A 21,563-nucleotide genomic window follows, 5' to 3' on the forward strand; every position below is an offset into this window, starting at 1 on the left:
ACTAAGAGAATGTATCATTTTAAGGGAAAAATATGTCGTTTCAAAATTTCATGGCGTCAACAAATCCCAAAAAAGTTGGGACAAGGCCACTTTTTACCACTGTGTGGCATCCCAACTTACAACACTCAACAGACGTCTGGGGACAGAGGAGATCAGTTTCTCAAGTTTAGAAATAGGAATCCTCTTCCATTCATGTCTAATACAGGCCCCTAACCGTTCAATCATCTTGGGCCTTCTTTGTCGCACCTTCCTCTTTATGATGCACTAAATGTTCTCTATATGTGAAAGATCTGGACTGCAGGCTGGCCATTTCAGTACCCGGATCCTTCACTTACATAGCCATGATGTTGTGATTGCTGCAGAATGTGGTCTGGCATTATCTTGTTGAAAAATGCAGGGTTTTCCCTGAAAGAGATGACGTCTAGATGGGAGCATATGTTGTTCTAGAACCTGAACATAGTTCTCTGCATTAATGGTGCCTTTCCAGACATGCAAGATGCCCATGCCACAAGCACTCATGGAACCCCATACCATCAGTGATGCAGGCTTCTGAACCGAGCGTTGATAACAACTTGGGTTATCCTTGTCCTGTCTGGTCTGGATGACATGGCATCCCAGTGTTCCAAGAACTTCAAATTGTGACTCATCTGACCACAGAACAGTCTTCCATTTGATTGTGTTCACTGACAATGCTTTCTGGAAGTATTCCTGAGCCCATTCTGTTATTTCCTTGACAGTGGCATTCCTGTTTGAGGTGCAGTGACATTTAAGGGCCCGGAGATCACGAACATCCAGTAGAGTTTTATGGCCTTGTCCCTTACGCACAGCAATTGTTCCAAATTCTCTGAATCTTCTGATGATGTTATGCATGTTTGATGATGATAACTTAAAAGTCTTTGCTATTTTACGCTGGGTAACACCATTCTGGTATTGCTGCACTATCTTTCTGCGCAACAATGGTGGAATTGGTGATCCTCTTACCATCTTGGCTTCAGAGAGACACTGACACTCTGAGAAGCTCTTTTTATACCCAATCATGTCAATTGACCTAATTAGTGTTAATTGGTCTTCCAGCTGTCCGTTATATGCTCAATTTCCTTTTTCCAGCCACTTATTGCTACTTGTCCCAACTTTTTTGGGATTTGTTGACACTGTGAAATTTTGAATCAACATATTTTTCCTTTAAAATGTTACATTTACTCAGATTAAACTTTTGATCTGTCATCTATGTTATATTACGAATAAAATATTGACATTTGCCATGTCCACATCATTGCATTCAGTTTTTACTATTTATTTGTTTAGTGTCCCAACTTCTTTGGAATCCGGTTTGTAGTTAGGGATAGTGAGAGAATGGGAGAAACGGTGCTCCCTGTGATGCAATACTACCTATTAGTGAGTGAGTAAATGAGTGAATTACAAGCAAGTCCCATGTGCTTCCTCACATCTAAAATTGCTTAATTCAATATGACAATAAACATGATCAAATACGTATAATGTAAATGGTGTAAAGAACCTGTATATGTGATGGCTCTTCAGACCTCCTACATTTCACCATCATTTCTCAGTGGAACATAAGGTTTCTTCCTTGGCATTGCTCAAAAAAACCTTTAGAACCACCTGAATATCAGCTGATGTTTTTGCAATTATGAAGTCCAGTGTTGGGATACTATGATGTGTGGCTGGCCATCTCATTTTCTTATAGGCGCATTACAGACACAAATACCCAGGGCCTCAACACACCATTTATCTAGTCCATAAAATCCATACCATACTGCAATATCAACCCACCAGGGTTTTCCTGATTAAAACCCTGCTATAATCAGTTACAAGTCTCCGGCAGAAACCTGCAAAACTGAAGACCCTTGTCTCCATACTGAGCTACAGGCTTTACAAAAAAACACACACACACATGATAGAACAAATAAAGACAGCACAATTTATTAGGGTCTAATGGTAAGAAGGATCTCCGTAGCAGATGTTATTAGCTTTCCCAAAACAAAGGAGAATCCACAGCAGGAAAAGCCCTACCAGCAACAGTGTCTCCACTGCCTTTCATTTCTGTTTGCTTTAGTAAAGTACAGTGATGAGCTAAAGATGACATGCGGCCTTACAAATCACTTTCATGTTGGGCTAATTGCGACATTCGTCTAATGAATTTAGCATCTGCTAGTGGTGGCGAGGCTTAATAAGTGTCCTACTGTCTGAGAATGTACTGTAATTGAGAAACACCATCTCCATCCCATACGCCAAGGTTTCCTCTATATGCTGTGGCTCCTCAGGACTTCAGAACGTCCCAGTTCGAGTGCCTTTTCGTCTGCTTTAATCTCCCTCTGGCCTCTGCTGCTATTTGATATTGTGCTTGCCTCTGATTCTTCAAAAGACTTTGAGCAGAAATCCATAAGAGCTGGAGCCTCAAAAGCGTATGATCTATAAAGCCAATGAAGCACTAATCGACCACTCTCGTGCTGCACTGGATGCCTCTGAAAGCACCCATCCTTCACGGAGGCAAGGTCAACAGTTGGAAGGTGTGGGGTTAAACGCTAAACACGGTGAGTCTGTCCCTTGTGTTGGTCACAAACAGCCGTGGGCTCAGAGTGATGACCTGGAAGACCCTGGGGCTGAGAGACAGAGACAGAGAGAGAGAGAGAGAGAGAGAGAGAAAGAGAGAGAGAGAGAAAGAGAGAGAGAGGGAATGCTGCCGATTCATCAGCCTGTGTCAGATTTTTCCTCCTGCTGCCAAACTTTGCACCGTGGTGACAAATGGAATTGAGCGCTTGATGGATGGCTGACCTGAACAGAGACTTAGTCGGACTAAAGAGGGTGACGTGAGGCTTGAAAGGACACGCACAAAGCTATCCTTTATTCCTTATTCCATGCCTGACTCTGTCTCGGGTCTGAAGAATGACTGTGGCATTTGTAAACAGGTAAACAGTCTGAGGAACAGTTATGCACAGGCATGCTGAAAGTCAAACCTGTGAATCTGTGCCAGGCAAGGAATGACATCTGTCTTATGGTCTGGGTCTTAGTGAAATGTCTTATTATGTCTGTGACCCGCTTTAGTCAAAACACCACAAGAGTTCTCGCCTTGCCTAAACAGCCCTGTTCAGAATGCCCGCATTCAGCATCTATTCCTTTAAATGATAATGAGCTGCTCGCTCTTTACCCTGACCATGAGTGCACAGCAGTGAGGAGCGAGGGCAGATGGTTTTTAGAGCCATTTAGCTCTTTCTTCTCCATTCTCATTTTCTCAGTGCTCTTATGACAGGATGTTAATCAAACATCCACAAAAATCGTCCCTCCATGATTTTGTGTGCTCCTTTATTTCCTGAAAGTCAGTACGGGGAAGACCTGGGAAGTGTGAAAAAATCCTTAGTGAATACAGGACTGGGATGAAACTGAGACTCTGTGCTATTGTCTGGGCTCCACCATTGAGTCCACCATTATCATGCTGTCAGCCCAGTCACGGATCAAAGCTCAAGGGGGTCTGAAGGGATGGCTATCCCCATGTCTGACTTTAAGGATTCGTTGGACTGTTGTTGGGTTCACTTCATATGAGTAATGCTGATTTAATCACTGTTACACAAGTACCACAGTAGTACATTTTATATAAATAGTGTATATCTACTGCATGTAATAACACAAATGTAGCTTGTTAATATGTAAGATTAAGTTAAGATTAAATATAATTACATAGAAACAAATAAAATGGATTCAAATGTGCCTTCACATAAGATGTATTTCTGAACCCATTGTGTAAAATTGTATCTAAATGCTGTAGTTATACTATTGTGATCTGCATTGTATCATATTTTATTCTTATCTGTTTTGATTATACTCAGATTGTGGGGAATTGTCTAACTTATGGGGACTACAAGCTGTTTTCCAAAATGTAAATCTTTCAGTTTCAATGGTTAAGGTTAGTATCAGCATTCATCTAGTGGTACTTACCTATAAGATAATGGTACGTGTACACAACATGAATGGAAGTCCACGTACTGGTCAAAGAAAACAAGAAAACAAACTTTGCTTGAGAATCCAAAGTTAAATCAGGTCTTGCCGCAGGCCTCTGTGCTCATGATTGTAAGATGAAGAGGCTCATTTCCCCTTGGGTCACAGAATTACAGGGAGAGCCATAGCCTTGAGTGGAAAATGGGGGGAGAAAAATACTAACCTGGAGAGTGGAACAAAATTAATATCTGATAAATGTGCCAGCATGAAAAGAGCTTAGCATTGACTGTGTTTGAGCATGCAGCGCTTAAACAGTGTTCTGCAGACCCAGCCAAGTTTAGGTTGCTCAAAATCTTCATGTACATTTTTCCAGTTTTAGATTATTGAAGAAATTCCACAGTGAAAAGCCTAACAACAAACTTGCTCTACTTGCACGACATATGTGAGCCGATTATCTGGCATCGTCCGACAGACGGCTGGGTGCTGCGGTTGGTTTAATTCCGAAACTCTACAATATGTCTGCACTTCACAGTTGCCATCCAGACCCAGCGGTCTGATTTTGCGAGTCGGAGCTAATCACATCTCAGCTCAGAACTGACTCACAATCAATTTACATAGCCACACATGCGCCATGCCACACGTTCCCTGCTCTTATGTTGACCCATTTTGCTGGTAATTACTGCTCATTCTTTTACCAAGAGGGCACAGTGTAAAGAAAAATCCCTCTTTGTCTGGGAAAGAAAGCCTAACGGTGTCTGTCACACTGGATTGCATTAGAAAGGCTGTTTTGCAGTGTTCCGAGCTCGCGTCTTTTTCAGAAGTGAGATAAATTAGGGTAATTATGGGTCTGCTCGTCAGCCGCTCTTAACCTGTATGGACTGTAATGGTACAGGAAGGTTAATGGCTGGGCAGGGAGAATGCTGAGAGCACCATGGCTTCTGTCCCCCTCTCTGAGTCTCTCCTCAGTTCAGCTTCCCAATTATTTCCCATACACTTCAGCAATACAGATATGTGCTATATCTGACCTGAGGAACATGGCACAGTCTGCTGGTCAGCAAGGTGTATTTTTTTGCAGTAGTGTCTGGAAAACTAATACCTACCATATTAAATTACAAATTAAGAGTAGGTAGTAAGTAGTCTGGGTAAAGTTTACAGCACCCAGCTCTAACTGGGTACAGACTCCGAGAAAGTTCCTGTCTAATTGAAAGCAGCTTACATTAGAGAGCAAGGTTTACAGTAGTGTCCCCTTTTGAATGGGTACACATTAGGAACACAATAAAAACCCATTTGATTTGCTTTTATTGAATGCAAGCCACAGCAAAGTGAACATCTGATCAAGTATAATTTACAACAGAGAGAGACCATCTGACTGGACACCATTTACATCACAGTACCTATGTGATTAGATACCGTGGACACCAAAGAGCTTGTCAGGTTAGGTACAGTTTACCCCAGAGATGTTATCATTCACAGCCGAGAGCCTGTCTGCCTGGGTACAGTCTCTGGCGTAGAGTAAGTTTGCCTGGGTAGAGTTTCTGGCAAAGAACCCATCTGATACTGCTGAGATCTGTAGAACCTGTGTGGTTGAATGCCATTTATGGTGGAGAACTTATCTGATTGGGCACAGAGCCCTTGCAGTTGGGAAGAGTTTAGAGAAGAGAGCCAACAGAAGCCTGATTAGGTTTGGATTACCGAAGAGTTCTTCTGATTGTTTAAAGTTTGATAAAGTTTATTGGATACAGAGAGACAGCAGAGCGCTCTTAGGATTGACTACAGTTCAGTGCAGAGAGCTTTTGGCGGGCCTGTTTGATTCACCTATTTGAACTCTCTGATTGGTTACAGTGTATGGCAGAGAGCCAATCAAACTGGGTATCTTTTTATTTATTATTTCTTTTTGAAAAATCTGATCCAGGTACTTTTTCCTGTAGAGAACTTTCCTGGTTGGAATAAAGACATATTCCACCACATATTCCAGCTGATTCTGATGTATTTTACAAAATAGGAGTTGATTCCATAGCACTGGCTCTGCTTTTCCAGGAGGTTCAGTCTGCTGGGAATGGAAGCTACTCTGAGTGGTAAATGCATAGGTTTAAAAAAGAGACAGTCTGGCGAGGAACAGAACAGGGATGAGAAAATAACACCTCAATCTCCATTACGTTTAATCTGTGAGCCATTTCATCTGCTGGGGATCGGTGCTTTGGAAAAAGTGCGAGGGCAGAAAGAAGGGCCTCTGCGAGTGAGTGGCAGAGATTGGAGATTGAGATGAGACAAGAAAAGAGGTAACGCATCCAGACAGATGGCCTCAGCGACTGCGGCTATCTGGAAGTTTCCGGCCTTTTCTCTCGCCTCTGAAAGGCTTCTAATTTAGCGAGGAGATGTAGTGAATGTGTCTGTGCTTTAGAACCATGACATATGTCAAATAAACAGCGGCGGTCCTCATTTGTCTCCATAGCGAGCGGGGATGGAGTTGGCTGGATTAATGTCTTGTTGGGAGGCGCTGGGCGAGGCGAGTGAGACTGGGTCTCTAATAATGAACAACAACAAGACTGAGTGCACTTGACGTGCCATTAGCTGTCTTTGCCTTTCATTATGGCTAATAAATGTGCTGAGTGTATGAGGGGATGCCGGTGCCCCTGTGGGAGAAAGTGTGTGTCTGTGTGCATGTGAGCTAAATGGCCACAGCTCTCAGGATCCTAATGGCCATAATGCGATATGTTGGGTTCATAATTCAAGTTGGGATGCGGGGTGATTAAGTCTTCATTATCAGTGGACTGTTTCGCTTCTCTCTCCTGTAATTTACATTACTCTTGCTTTTAAATGATAGATGGAATCGAAGGCTTTGGTGGAGACAAAAACAAGAACAAAAGCACATGCAAAAATGATGGGGCAGAGAAGACAAAAGTAAACAGTGTTATGGTGGAACAGACGAGACTGAGAAAGAGTCCATGAGGCAAATAACTACAACAAAATTTGTCTTAACTCGTTCCAAAGACCACCACACAACCTCCCTGAGGTTAACCCTCCCCAGGAATGCCCACTCCAATTCCTTCATCTACTACAACATTGGATAAATCTGCCCCGAGTGTGTGAACTACAGCAGGGGTCTTTTTGGAAGGAACCAGAGTGGCAGTTGTGCTCTATGTCTCTGCATGAACATTGCAGAAAGTGAACAGGCACTGCTGTCCACCCAAGAAGAGCTGTTGACACAGCGTGATATTGGCATGCCGTGCAGTCTGTGACACTTTGTGTTTTGGTCTGGACTGTCATTTGGTCTCCACCTTGCGCTGTTGGTTACTCACCTCTGTTAGAGCAGATAAAACAGGGCAGTAAGGACAGGTGACCTCAGACTTCCTGATGGTCACACATCACACTCAGTGAAGTCATTACTGGAAGGAGGCAGGGGTCAGGGGCAAATTCACATGGGGACAATGACATTTGATCGCACATTGTTGTTGGAAGACTAATATCGTGTTTTTGGGCCCCTCATATTAGAGATGTTACATATCTCATATTAGAGAGACCTGTTGGTACAACTACTACAGGCACAGGTAGATATTCCAGGTGATGGATAAAACACCAGCAACACTGGTAGAAATAGACACTGGTATAAAAAGATGCTATGATGGTACTTATACTAAAAAGACTAATAGGATTACCAAATGATTTAGTAGGAGTTCTTGAGATATTGGTAAGATACTACAAGATCTAGCATAAATACAAGAGACAATGATATATGGAATACTACAGGTACTAGTAGGAATGCTGAAAATATTGATAGAAATATAAGAGGCATTATTATGAATTGCAGAAGATGTAGTCAGAATTTGTTATTAAAAAAAACATTGTCACACATATATTGCACATTCTAGACACAATCAACATTTACAATCAACGCTACACAGAACACCATTCTATTAAACACTCAATTAACACCCACTGGTGAGAAGAGGTAGACATATTCACATGAATGCAGTCACTCACATCAGGCCAGATTTTAGAGCATCCTATTCACTTAACCTCCAGGTTTCGAGACTGTGGGAAACCCATGCAGACACAGGGAATCTCTACCCTTGAATCCAAGATCCCAGCGCTGATCCCAAAAGCAAACAGGCTAAGCTCTAAGTCACAACCCTACTAGAGACAGGATGAACAGGAATATCAGAAGTGTTTGTAGAAATACTAAATGTACTTGTAGGAATATTAGAGATATTGGTTGAAATATTTGAGGTGCTGGTAGGAACACTAAACATATTGATAGAAATAGTAGATGTACCAGTATGTATATCTGAGGTTTGGACAGAAATTTCAGAGAATTTAGTAGAAATGTGTAGTCTCCAGGAACTTTTTATTCATCACCTTCCTTATATAACTCTAAGACAAAAGACTTCATGTTAAAATGCTGGCCAAAAATCACAATGTTAATCACTTCTGAAATAATTTATTGAGGCTACAGAAGCAAAACTCTGCTTAACTGTTAACATTGTTAATATTCTCTTGTATGTCATAAATGCAATATTCAAAGCCCACTAAAATCTCCACAAACACACTTGTTTATCCAGCTGTAGTTCTGCAAACTCTGTCCTAAGCCATTCTGAATTTAATCTGACTTTACCCAGGCTGAAGAAATGGAGACTGTGTCCTTTGCATGCATAACAGGCACGGGACCACTTTACACTTCACCTTCACTTTTAAGCTAGACTTCTGTGCATGACACCTAAACACAAAAAACAGTGCATGTTGAACTATTGATTTTCCCCTTTTTTTGGCAAGTGAGATGGACTTAAAAAAAATAAAAACTGTAGTAGGATGTAGTGTTGTGATTTTAGACAGGGTGTTTACATCATGAGTATATATGAGTATATATGTATGAAAAAAAGGACCAGCACAGATATTTGTAACCCTTTTATGAACACCATTCATGATTTACAGTCATTTTGCACAACTACAAGCAAGTCCCATCCACAGGGGGCACTGTTTTGGTAAATCCAGTCAAAGAAGATTTATTTATGCTTTTCTGGTGTCATCGGGGACCACTGGTCTATTTGTGCTACCACAGATCCAGTCCCCTGGGACTCCAAGGGGAATGCTTATACTTTAAATGACAGAACACCTGGAGAGGAGAAACTACCTTGGTTGAGCGATTTGTTGTCTTTGGGATTGCATAATTGGGTTCCTCAGGGTGTAAGGCACTCCCTTGCTTAAGGGCAAGGCCACCCTATTCCAACTGGTTGGAGTTTGCCCACACCAGAGGAGTTCCTTTCAAGATCCAGAGTTCTTTTGAGTCCTTTGGGGTTGGATCTGTGGTTGAACAAGTGAGCCCCATGTGAGATAGGGAAAAAATTCTTGCTGCTTCTGCCCTTTTGGAGCTTAATGTTTGGCTTTGGTTTAAGGGTGATTTTTCACATGGTTTAAGAGTGATTATTACAGACTGCGATTGGGCTAAACCACAGAAGGTTTACCTCTTAATAGAGGGGTCACTGGAGGAGCTTGCATCATCTGCAATGCACTGAAACTGTGTGCACTGTATCTACTGGTGGTATTTGCCTTATTTGTTGATGGGGGTGTTTAATTAAGACATTACAATAGAATGCTTGGAATTGCCTAACATTGCATAATTCTAGCGCTCCTGCCTGACACACCTCTCACCACCCCATGCCCCAGAAAAAGATCCATATCTAAGAATTTCCATCAAAAAAGTACAGACCCTCTCTATGTCTGTCTAAAATGCCACCTTATTAATTATTAATCACATCCATAACCATTTTTTCAAATGGTGTCATTCACCTCCTGCAGCACTATGTATTTATTATTAATAATCCTAAAATATTTACTGTTTTATCTAAACATTTATATCTGTGCTAGATACTAGTTAGTTGAGTGGCATGCCACCAATTCAAAGCTGCAAACAAGAAGAAGTATGTTTTATTAATATGGTTTGGCACATCTATAAAGAGTAAACAAGAACAATTAAAAATATATATATATATGGATTGGCACATTCTATCACTGGTCCTTTAGTCACAGAGCTGCTAGGATATTTTAAAAAATGCCTACCCTGGCATCTCTGTATTATTGCTTCTTGAAGAAGGTAAGGATTGTACTTGACATGGTATCACCAAAGCTTTAGTCTACCCAGCCGTTGCCGACATGAAGTGAGAATGATTTCAGGCCAAATGTTTGTAGAATGGTTCAAGCCTGAATCTTTAATTTTTTCCTTTAATAGAGTGTGCTTCTTCCTCCTAGGACTACGCTTCCTTCTAAAGGTTCTTATCCAAAAGGTTTCCAGGTCTGAACTAATGTTTTCCCTCCCTCATATCTCAACATACCCGTTTGATGTCTTTTCCAAAGGTCTCGCTGAAGCTGGTGCCCAATATCTCAAACTGAACATGCGAGTTGGATCCGTTTTCCATGAAATCCATCACCCCTGTTAGCCCAGTGATGCGGCCCTACAGAGACAGAGGAATTTGTCAGTTGTCAAATATATAAGGCAGTTATAATGCTTAATAATATCTGTGAGCATAGTGAGTTCCCAATCAGATTTGGAAAATAGGCTAATGAGATCACATATATGCTACTGATCACGGAGCTACTAGGACATTTAGAATTTGGTAACTGTTGCCGTGTGCTTTTACTTGTGGTAGAAGTTCAAGATTGCACCTGATAGCTTTAGTGCAGATACACTTTGAAGCTAGTCCCATCAGCAGAGCAACATGACCCACAGTTGCCTACATTACTTTACTACATGACTCTAATATCTAACACCATTAGACCATCTAACACCATTTACACTCTAGACTTCGACACAGTAGACGAATAGACTGGAGAGGGCCTGAGTTACTGCAAACCATCTATCTATGCCAGGAACCTCCAGGGACAGATTAAAGGATCTCTGTTGCTCTCTGTGCCTCACAGCATGAGCAAGAGGCATGCAATTGAAGAGCACACAAGCTGCTGCTACCCCTGCAAGCTTGGGAAGATATCAGCTGCTCAGAATGCAGGAACAGGGCAGTTGGGCCCACTGCTAGAGGCCTTGGCTGACCTTTGCAGCCCTGCCACAAAAGCATGTGGGAGGATATACCCAGCTCTTGGCTGTGTTGCAATTTGTGTCCCCACAGGTGGCGTAATAGGAGGAGTGCTGGGGGAAAATGTAGGTGCTGACTATTTGCATTTCAAGCAGCCACATATGTGAGGCCCTGACTTGAAGCAGAGGTGATATCTGTTTATTATTCTGCAAATCCAGCATCTTGTCACTTCAAATATCTTAGGTCTGTCTGATCTGGGGTCTTTCCTATAGGCAAGACTAATAGAAAGAGGCAGAGATCAAGAGTCAAATTGCTGCTGGAAGGATGTATTTGGCGTCTGTACCTTCTGAATGGTCTCCAGCATAGACCAGCCTCCATTCCAGGGCTTGGTAGACTTCCGGATGCAATTCAGACTTGCCATGCTGTGCCACTTCCTGTCCTCTAACTTTCTGTAGAAGGCATTGGCTAGCATCAGGACGCTGTCGTAGAGGTACAAATTGGACACCTGAAAGTAAGAGAAAAAAGTAAAGGAAAGACAGAAAACTAGGACTGACCTTTCCTGACTTACCTTGATGCTAACTCGACCCTGTTTAGATCCTGAGTTCCTTATTTAGGCACGGCGCCAATGACTGAGGTCATCCACTCTGCTGAAGTCTTGCCTAGATTAGATATCGTATTATATGACATTCAGTAGTTGTTTTTGTTCCAATTTTGGCTGATACCATCAAAAATCACCACAGTGGATCAACCTATCTGCATAGTCAACCTGGCACAAGTTTACTCCACATGCTATTCCTGACACAACCCTACTAGGTGGGTACTGTTCCTATGCAATCCCCAGTGGATAGGTGGCAAATCCAGGGAGCACACACAAAACTCCCAAGGTGATTTAAAATAAGTAACACACTAAGATTATGCTTGATAAATAACCACAGCAGACTGATTTGCAATCCTGAGGTAGTGATACTTTTATGAGGGTAGGATGTTTATAGATGTCAGAAAACCAGTGCTATAGCTGTCTCACTGCACTGATGTCAAATCTGGATACTGCTGAGCAAATAATGGCCCAAATGAGAGCCAGAAACACACACACACACACACACACTACATGACTGACACACTCCTCTAAATCCTGACACACCATATAACAGCTCCCAAGACCAGATGTGTGTCTGGAGCCAAAATAAATCAAGCGCTATAAAATCCAACAAGATGCTCGGATGCACTTTGACATTGCAGGCAGGCCTCAGACAGCTGTGGCTGTTGAGTCCGGGGAGACATCTCACGGTGGCATTGTGTCATTAATGCATCACATCACATTCCCTGACAGTGCCCTATTTCTGCTTAGACTTGTGTGCGCTCCCAGCACATGGTCTTAGAAGAACAAATAGCCAAGGAGGACTATGCTGAGGTCCTTGAGCTTGTCCCTATGGAGGCAAACCTTGTTTAGGAAAAGCAAACTTCTAGATGCTAAACACAGCCTTAGAGACAGCACTGACCCTTTGTGGATGCCCTTCACTTGCTGGCTACTTTGTGATCATAGGCTCTCTCTAGTGTTTATATATTTGAGTGGTATGCTACTTTCAATCTAACAGTTGGTAAAACCCACAGAAACACAGCACATGCAGCTACACACATACGCACACTACCATCACCATGCAGTACTAGGAATGACCTATCATACAAATAATATTCAATCACCAACAGATACAACCACAAAAGGACATACACTTTGCAATTATACACCTATGTGGGGAACCTACAACCTACAAGATAGGTGTCCTTCAGTAAGCCACCAGTGAGTAGAAGTTTAATGGAGGTGTTTACAATAAATTGGCCAGTGAGTGAAAGCACAGAGTATGGGTTTCTGAAAAAGTGGTCAGTGAGCGGACAATATGGAGTTCCAATAAAAGTGGATGATGGCTTCAATAATAACCTTTAATAAAGTCCTGCGGGTGTCAATTCTGGAAAATGTCACAATGTGTTATATATTGTATACAGCAGAAAAGTGATTACAGAGTAAACCTGGTGTTTGAAGGGTTTCAAATGCTTCTGTAATTTTAGGTTTAGATATTACTTCTGATTTGAAGCTGAAACAATTCCACATCCAGGTGTTTGCCAGACAGATCCACTGATCTTCACCTTGGTATAAGTGTGTAAAACAAGACTGATGAGATTATGAGTGTGTCTTTTAATATTTATGGCTGGGAGCAGAAGTGGATAAACTGTAGTTCTTATGGAAAGGTTAAATGTTCAAAGACGGTTGGGCTAAGACAGTGCTGAGGCAGCAGGTTTGGAGAGGACTGGGGCAGCAAACAAAGTCTGTTATACTCTGACTCTATTCTGAATAGTTGTTTTCAGGATTGGGCAGAAAATCAAGAAGAGAGGACAATTTCTTTCTGACATGCTGGTCTTTTTGCTGCCACTTGTCAGTCACTGTTTGAGTTCATGTATAAAACATGGCTGTTGTCCTCATTTGCCAGCAATGACAACACGAGATGGACTGAATGGCTAATGGAGAATAGGGTTTGGCAGGTTGCTGATACAACGTGCACTGAACCATATTGTTGACATTAGTTAAAGTAGGGCACTCAAAGTCCCTTAAAGAATAAGAATAAGAAAAAAATAATCTGTTGGCAGATACTATAAATGTCCTAAAGGAGGGGGGTTGTTACCTTGAAGCTGTAAATTTGTCAAATACTGATAGCTCCACAATCATGAACATGAAATAGTTGTCCTGAAGATGGCCTAACATCAGAGAGTGCTTAACCCTGTTTTGCATTAATTTTTGAAGAGCAGTCATGCTGGAGGAGTTGGTGTGAAGCTCTACCATCTGTTCCTTTGCAAAAGTATGAGTGAGCTCAGGTTGGCTCAGGGAATGTCCAGAGGCAAATGTCCAGACACATTGTTTTAAATAACTTGTGGTTAGCATATATTCTGCAGTGATTGTACATAAAAATGGTTCTATTTCCTAATTCTAATGTTTGATGATCATAGAGGTTCTTAGCATCCAGGGTAAACCATGATCTAGGTCTTCAGTTTGGACTACAAGTATGATAACATTTTATATGATAATATTTATATCTACTTGTTAACTTATGAACATTGAATGGAATTGCGCTTTCCTTACTTCTTATTACTGACTTAGTGTCAAGAAGCCCAAGGGTGACATTTAGTCCCAAAAAATTTGTTTGGTCCAGTAGCTTCTAAAGGCCTCACTTCTGCGAGAACTTGCTTGGCTGTTTTTACCAAGATACCACATTTTCCTTTGCATCTTTCAAGATTTTTACACATTTGTTCCCAACAATAACTTACCAGTGAAATAATATTGTTATACCAATAGTTGAAGTGTTTGAACAAAACAAGCATGATGATTCTACTGCCTAAAAATAGTCCTCAGGAATTATTAGGCCTTCTGTGAAGGTCGAGAAAGCCCTCAGGGTTACCCTCTGGGAAGCTGTCAAAACAGCCCCTTGAATTTAAACTGCAGCTTCAATATCACAAATACTGTGCAGTCGGTCTTCCAAAATGTATTAGTCCTGGAACGGTACATTTCAAGTGAGGTTTCATCATGTGATTTGGAAATATATATATATATATATATATATATATATATATATATATATATATATATATTTCCAACCTTTGGTTTCATCATCTTTGCTAAATTATGCAGTGTTGTTTTGCGTTGTGTGTGCCGCATAAGAAGAATCGCTGCCTATCACACCTCACTGAGCATGGTGTGCTTCAGAGAACATGGTTTTGAATGGACCACACGATGTATACTGCCATCTGGATTGTGGAAGTCAATCTAATATTAGTTTGTGTTAGACAATGTGTGTTCTAGGTAATTGAATTTGGTTAGCTTTGAAGCATGAGAAGGCTTACACTGAGGAAAACAACATGAGTCCCAAGACTGACACCTGTGGGACTTCCTGAGGCAGCTCACTGTGACAGCGGTTGCATGGGAACTGACCTCTAGTGACTGCAAGTAGCCCTCCTGTGGGTCGCAGAGTAGGGAGGAGATGCGATGGCTGTTCCTCATACAGCTCACACTGCTATCCCTCCACAGCGGAAAAATCTGCCGGATGACTGTCATCCTTCCCAAGGCACTGTGAGCCAGCTCCATGATCTCGGTGTCACTGATCTCCTACAGATTGGAAGATAGAAACATAGAGTTTGTCTGAGTGATTGATCGAAAGAGTGATTGATTCTGTGAGAGGAAGTTAATAATCTTGGCTTAAAGCTGTGAAAAATATTCATGCAATTACCTCAACTTCTTAACAGGTGACAGTAAATTCATAATTGCACAAGTGACTGCATATTCCCTTCCTTGGAGATATTATTTTCATCATAGTATAAAAAATAAATAATAATGGAAACTGAACAGTGATATTTTCAAGATAATAAACCCATTTCCAATTTGATCTCATCAATGTGGAGACAATTATTTTTAATGTTCTTGTTCTTGCTTCAGTAATTAGCTCAATATAAAAAGAACAGACATGCTCTGCTTTCATGCTAGTTAGTAACTCTCATCATGAGCCTAGTTTGGTCCTCAGTGAGAACCAGTGTCCAATAAATGTCACTTGAAGCCAATTTACAAAAGGAGCAGACGGCACAGTGCTCAGCAAATTGCAGCAAAGCTTGAAGAGATGATTGTGTAAATCAATATGTATATCATTATCCTGACATGTATGTTGGACATGGTGATGGTGAGGGTAGTGTATATTATTAGAGGGTGATTTTGCCACCAGGCTGGTGCAGTGGGTAGAGCTTGGGGCATTTCCAAGGCTACTGTTTGCACCCAAGAGTGGATGACTTCTATTCTGCACTTTCTGTAGTGACTTGTCTCAAACAAAATGCGCTCTAATTAATGCACCCCTATGCTGACAAAGTAGCGGCAAATGCAAAGATTGGGTTATATTGAGTCATGAAACATCGGTGAGGTCAGGCACTGATTTTGCATTGTTGAAGTGAAGTCAATTGCCTTAGGAATGAGAATGGAACATTATTCTGCAGATTCTCCCCGTATCTGTGAACCTTTTATGTTTATATAGTTTCTTAAAGTCTGGTTGTTTCCTGTGTCATACGTGCAGCTTTTGAGGTCTGTCTTCCTAATCAAACAGATCATTCATCCATCAGTAGATCCCATACATTGAAGTCATACATTCCAAAAGGTTGTAAACACGCAGTGTCTCCAAAACCTCTGCAACTATATCAAACGTTATCACAGATAAAATTGACAGTTTCTTGTAAATCACTGTAAACACATAGAAAACATATACATGTTTTAAACACATATTAAAATAAAATAACTATAAAGACAGGGAAATAATACATAAATAAATAAATAAACAAAACAAAAAACTTATTAATATGTAATTTCCAGCACAGTTTGCTTACCTCTGCATTACAAAACACTGCTCCAATGCATCTCAGAGGTATTGTCTTTATTTAAAACATTCCACATAGTTTCACTGCTTTAGAATCTAGTGCTGGGGGTTTTATATAACTCTAGCTGACCCTTTGGCACATGGCATGGTGGGCTCATGTTTGTCCATTCCTGGTCTAATGGACAAGGTCTAATGGTCTGGTCTAATGGTCTAATTAATCTTTATGGATTAGTACAAACTGTGCATACTAGTGAATTGTTGCATTCACAATAGGTTCACCTTAAAGTATTTACTACTCATAAGGTGTGTCCAAGGTTTGGACATTCAGTGCAGGTCAGTCAAGGCCGCTAAAGATTCTTTCAGATTTAGCAAGATGACAGATATTAAACATTTCTGCCACATATCATATAAATATCTTTTCATTTTGGTCAGTGTCCCAGAAGAACAACCCTAGCACCCTCACTAGTCACATCAGCATATCCCCTGCTGGCCTGACCTCATACCACCTCCGAGCAGCTGTTCTTATTTCACAAACTCTTGCCCACATTCTACCACATTCCAGTTGGCCATATCCTGCCTTGCGTTGGAGTTTATTGGAAGGACTCTGCTAGCTCTTATGCAATCTCTGCACACCCTAACAGACAAACAGCTATTTTTAAGCCATTTTCGAGGAGAGTGGAGAAGTGAAAGGTCAGAATTAATATAAGGCCTTCCTTCTGACTACATATTTACATAATAACCAGTAGATTAAACAGGGGATTCTTGTTGTGAAATTGCATGCTGCTTCACAGCGGAACAGCTGTGATATCAGCTAACACCCAGCTCATGCTCTAATGCACAAGTAAAGACCCAGTTTGACATGTCTTTAAACATCTTTCAAAAAGCAGGCTTTGAAATTTAAGGTGGTTATAAAGCAATCAAATGAAAATTGGGCCAATTAATTCCAAGGAGAATGGCACTCGGGCTTCACAAAAGCCACAGCTGTGTGTTCATCCTTGAGAAGATGACTCAAGTCTATTGGACAATTTCACACACTCACCCTGTCACTCATACCTGTGGACAAACACATACTCACCCTGTCACTTACAGACTCACACATGTTGACAATCTCACACAGCCAGTCCACCTACCAACATGTTTCCACACCTGAAGGGAACCCACACAGAGGACCACACACCAACCCTTAAAGTTCTGTGACCCAAATCTGGATTGAACCCAGAAAAAAATCTAATAAATACAACAACAACAACAACAAAAACTTGCTGAATGCAGATCTGTTGTCATTTTAAAATCCGGCTCAAGATGAATTATGAAAGAAGAGTGCCTCTTTCACCTTTTCCTCTCGTCCTCAATCGACTTTTCACATTTTTGGAGAGATTTGGTTGAGATGAGCAGCTGAGATGACACTTTGTAAATAAATTAAGCAAAACAGCCCTGTTAATGAAATATTCATTACCGAAATGCAATTCAGCCATTATTGATGACCTCAGCTTGTAAGCGTCCAGGTTTTACAGGAGAAGAGAAGCACTGGACCTCAGGGCTCAGTTGACCCAGGGAGAATATTACACAAGACATTTTCCTTTCTCGCCTCACGGTTATTAGGTAGAGATAACAGGTAGCGGAGGTGACCTAGAAAAAGGTGCCAGAGTTAACATCCTTTTCCCATTTAAAGCCATTTGTATTTGTGTCCTCCCCGTGTCCCCCAAGCGGTGGTGGAATTGAGAGATCTGTGCGTTCACACTAAAAGCCTGCCAGAGCTTTCCCCACACCAAGGAGTTTGCGATGCCCCTGTTAATTTCACACTCTGTTGTTTCCAACATCTGTGGGTACACGGGGATAGTGGGCAGGAAAACGTTTGGTGAAGACAAGCTGAACAGCATGTCTCAGAAAGCAAACTGTTTGCCTCGTCTGACCTTTGTGAGAAATGACCATTCTAAGGCCTGGACTGATCTGACCAATCCTCCTTTGTTAACCATTTGAAACCAGATCCAACTATGAGCCAAAACGTTCAAATGGCATTCTTGTTTCTTAACTCAGTGACCATTATATTTGCTACTCTGATTATAGAGGTACACTTTGTAGTTCTACAATTACAGACAGTAGTCCGCTTATTGCTCTTTATACTTTGTTAGCACCCTTTCACCCTGTTCTTCAATGGTCAGGGACCTCACAGGACCACCGCAGAGCAGGTAGCACATGATTTGGGTGTTGTCTGTGTGGTAGTATGAGTAGGTCGGACACAGCAGTGCTACTTGATATGTTTAACCACTCAGAATCACTGCTTAACCAATCATTTCCAGCCACCAGTGCATTTCGTCCATTGATGAAGGACTAGAGGATGGTCAACACAAATTGTGGAGCAACAGACAAGGTGGACAGACAAGGAGAGTGTGTCTAACAGAGCGGACAGTGAGTGGACAGTGTTTAAAAGCTCAAGGAACACTACTGTATCTGATCCACTCGTAACAGCGCAACACACACTAACACCATGGCAGTGCTTAGGATGATCCACCACCCAAGAAATAGGCTATACCTGCTCTGTGGTGGTCCTGTGAGGATCCTGAGCTCTGAAGAACAGGGTAAAGTGGGGTAACAGAATATAAAAACAACAGACACAGGACTACTGTCAGGAATTGTAGAACATTAAAGGGCACCTGTGTGTTTGTACAGCTTATACTGTACAGTATATGGTTAATGGGTGTAGAAACAAGGAGGCACCACAGGAGCATCAAGCTAAGCTTAGGGTCAAGACGTGCCAGTCAAGAAAAGCTTGTTAGGTTTCTAATCTGTTAGACTAAAATTAAACTGTTGTTGTTTTCTATAAACATGGTTAATCATGAACCATGCCTCAGAACTGCTGAATCTAAAGATGTAATTGTTCTTTCTTTGATGGCCTTTGTTTACAGACTAGCTTCGATTGCTTAGTGTTTCAGGAGAACCAGGATTCACTCATGGACTGGCACAGTCCTGGCAAATAAATTAACCATTCTCTCTGTTGTTTGCTAGAATGACCATATATAGAAATAAAAAGAGTTGTATCAAAGTGACCATGGGAATCTTTGAAGTACCTTAGACCGGGCTTGAAATACAAATGCAACTCTCTTCCTGCAAATCATGATAATAATCCACCATGAACAGCTCTGTTTTGAAAAGCTGGGAGATGCTTTCAGTTTGACAACAATACAGCAACAATGCAAGTCCACAAGTGAATAGAGGGAAGAAAGAGAAATATTAATTATGGATGCATAAATAAGGCACAATATGTAGTTTCACCCAACAAAGGCTGGGACAGCTCAAATGATTGTGAGAAACTTTTAATATATATATATATATATATATATATATATATATATATATATATATATATATATATATATATATATATATATATATATATATTGTATATATTGGAATACCCAAACCTCCACCTGTGTTTTAGAGCCTATGCTGTTGAGGTTGCCTTGGGCTAAAAGTAAAAGAAGTGGGCTAGGGGCCAACAGGACACTGCTCAGATCCCCTTGACTGGAGGGAATAAAGGAATAACTCTTGTTCTTCTCTCAACTTCTTTGGGTGAAGTGCCCTTGAGCAAGGCAACTAACCCCAAACTGATTGAAATGGTTGCCTTTTTCCCTCTGGATATGTGTGTACTTACTGTCCCTAGTTTCTCAGTTTCTCAAAGCGGACTGATGATGTACTCTTCTTCTTTCTTCTCTTCTTTTTGAGATCACACTTACATAACATAGACAGCAGCATAGTATCATATAGCTAAAGGGTGCACTACATAGGGAGTGACTTAATGTCCTAGCAGTAGAGGCTCACTATATAGGGAGCAAGCACCTATCTTTAACTAAGTATTTAACAAAATTTACTTTAAAGCTATGTAGAGTGCACTATTTGGGGATCCAAGGAAATGTCTTAACTAGGGAGAACACTATATCATCAAACACTTTGTAATTTACAGGGCACATTACATAAGGAATTTATTTTCTTAAGTATGGACTGCACTATAAAGGGAACAAGATATATTTTACACAATATGGACCGCATGGAGTTCGTCAAGGGCAACTAAGGGCAACTAGAGTCAAGCACACTATACTGAGACTCTAGTATAGTTTAAGGCCCTTCTATCGTGCTTCCTTAAGGGTTCACCGCAATGGATGACCCGCCAACTCTGTTGTTGACCTGGAGAACAAATTGCTGCATGTTTTACCAAGGGTTTGTCCTTCTTTACTCAGCTCTCCCATTCCACACCAGCTTGGGACCAGTACCAGGCTGAGGGAAGCCCATCAATCTTCACACAGATAATAAACCAAAGTGTCTTGAAGCTCAAACTCAGGACCCCAAGGCTCTGGAGCTGTGCGGTAGAGATGTCAACACCACCCATTGCATCATGTGCCGCCTTAACTGATTCTATCTGCCACTACAAAGAGCCACCAAAGCATGTCATATTCACCAAAAGTGCTCAGCTTCTGAAAAAACGACCTTGTCCTTATCTTGACACTTAACATTGGTAAAGGTCGATCGTTGGTGACCCTGCTTCCACTCATTAATGTACAATGGGCACCAGGGCCTGAATAAATCATGAGAACAAGGGATTGAAAGCCATGTAACATTAGTTCTGAACCATATAGACTAGGCAATCTGCGCCCGCTGTTGTCAAGAGCTGCATACATGAATATATAACAGCCGCTTATAGCGCATCCCAGCATGCATGACTCACAAGTGTAATCTAGTAAAGCTCCAGCAAACAAAAACAGAGCCTTTCAGGGACTGCACTTGTAAAGTTGACAGCAGGCGTGCAGCCGTCGTCCAAAGGAAATGTGCTCACACAATATCCATTCCATCCCATCTGCTCGGGTATAATTTTCTTGGCGTGCACGATGATTAGTAAGTGCACTGATCATCATGAAGTGAACCTCATGGAGTGAACGGCATAAAGAGCAACTTTATTTCTTAATCAACGAGTGCACTAGGGAGGGAGAGGGTGATTTCACAGTTGAGTGAAATAGTTAGTGAATAGTCTCTTGTTTTTTTTTGTACACTCTTTAGTGTATACTGTATAGGAATCAAGTGTGTAATAAAACAATAAAAGTGTGTAACAGTGGACTGCACTATGTAGGGTGCAAGCTAATGTCTTAACCGTTGAGTACACTACAGCGGGAACAAGGGATTGTCTTTTACAACTTATAGGACA

The 21,563-nt window shown here is 41.3% G+C and overlaps 1 protein-coding gene across 3 annotated transcripts in view; it reads right to left on the minus strand.

Moving 5' to 3' along the window:
• grid1b (glutamate receptor, ionotropic, delta 1b) overlaps positions 1-21,563 on the minus strand; it is a 322,140-nt gene that overhangs the window by 23,784 nt on the left and 276,793 nt on the right. For all 3 annotated transcript variants that reach the window (XM_066664931.1, XM_066664930.1, XM_066664932.1), the window contains 3 exons: positions 14,950-15,123; positions 11,317-11,478; positions 10,278-10,397 (listed from right to left, as the gene is read on the minus strand). In XM_066664931.1, the coding sequence (XP_066521028.1) occupies positions 10,278-10,397; positions 11,317-11,478; positions 14,950-15,123 (456 nt within the window). The remainder of the gene's footprint in view (positions 1-10,277; positions 10,398-11,316; positions 11,479-14,949; positions 15,124-21,563) is intronic.

The sequence above is a fragment of the Hoplias malabaricus genome, chromosome 3, assembly GCF_029633855.1.
Source record: "Hoplias malabaricus isolate fHopMal1 chromosome 3, fHopMal1.hap1, whole genome shotgun sequence".
NCBI classification, from domain to species: Eukaryota; Metazoa; Chordata; class Actinopteri; order Characiformes; family Erythrinidae; genus Hoplias; species Hoplias malabaricus.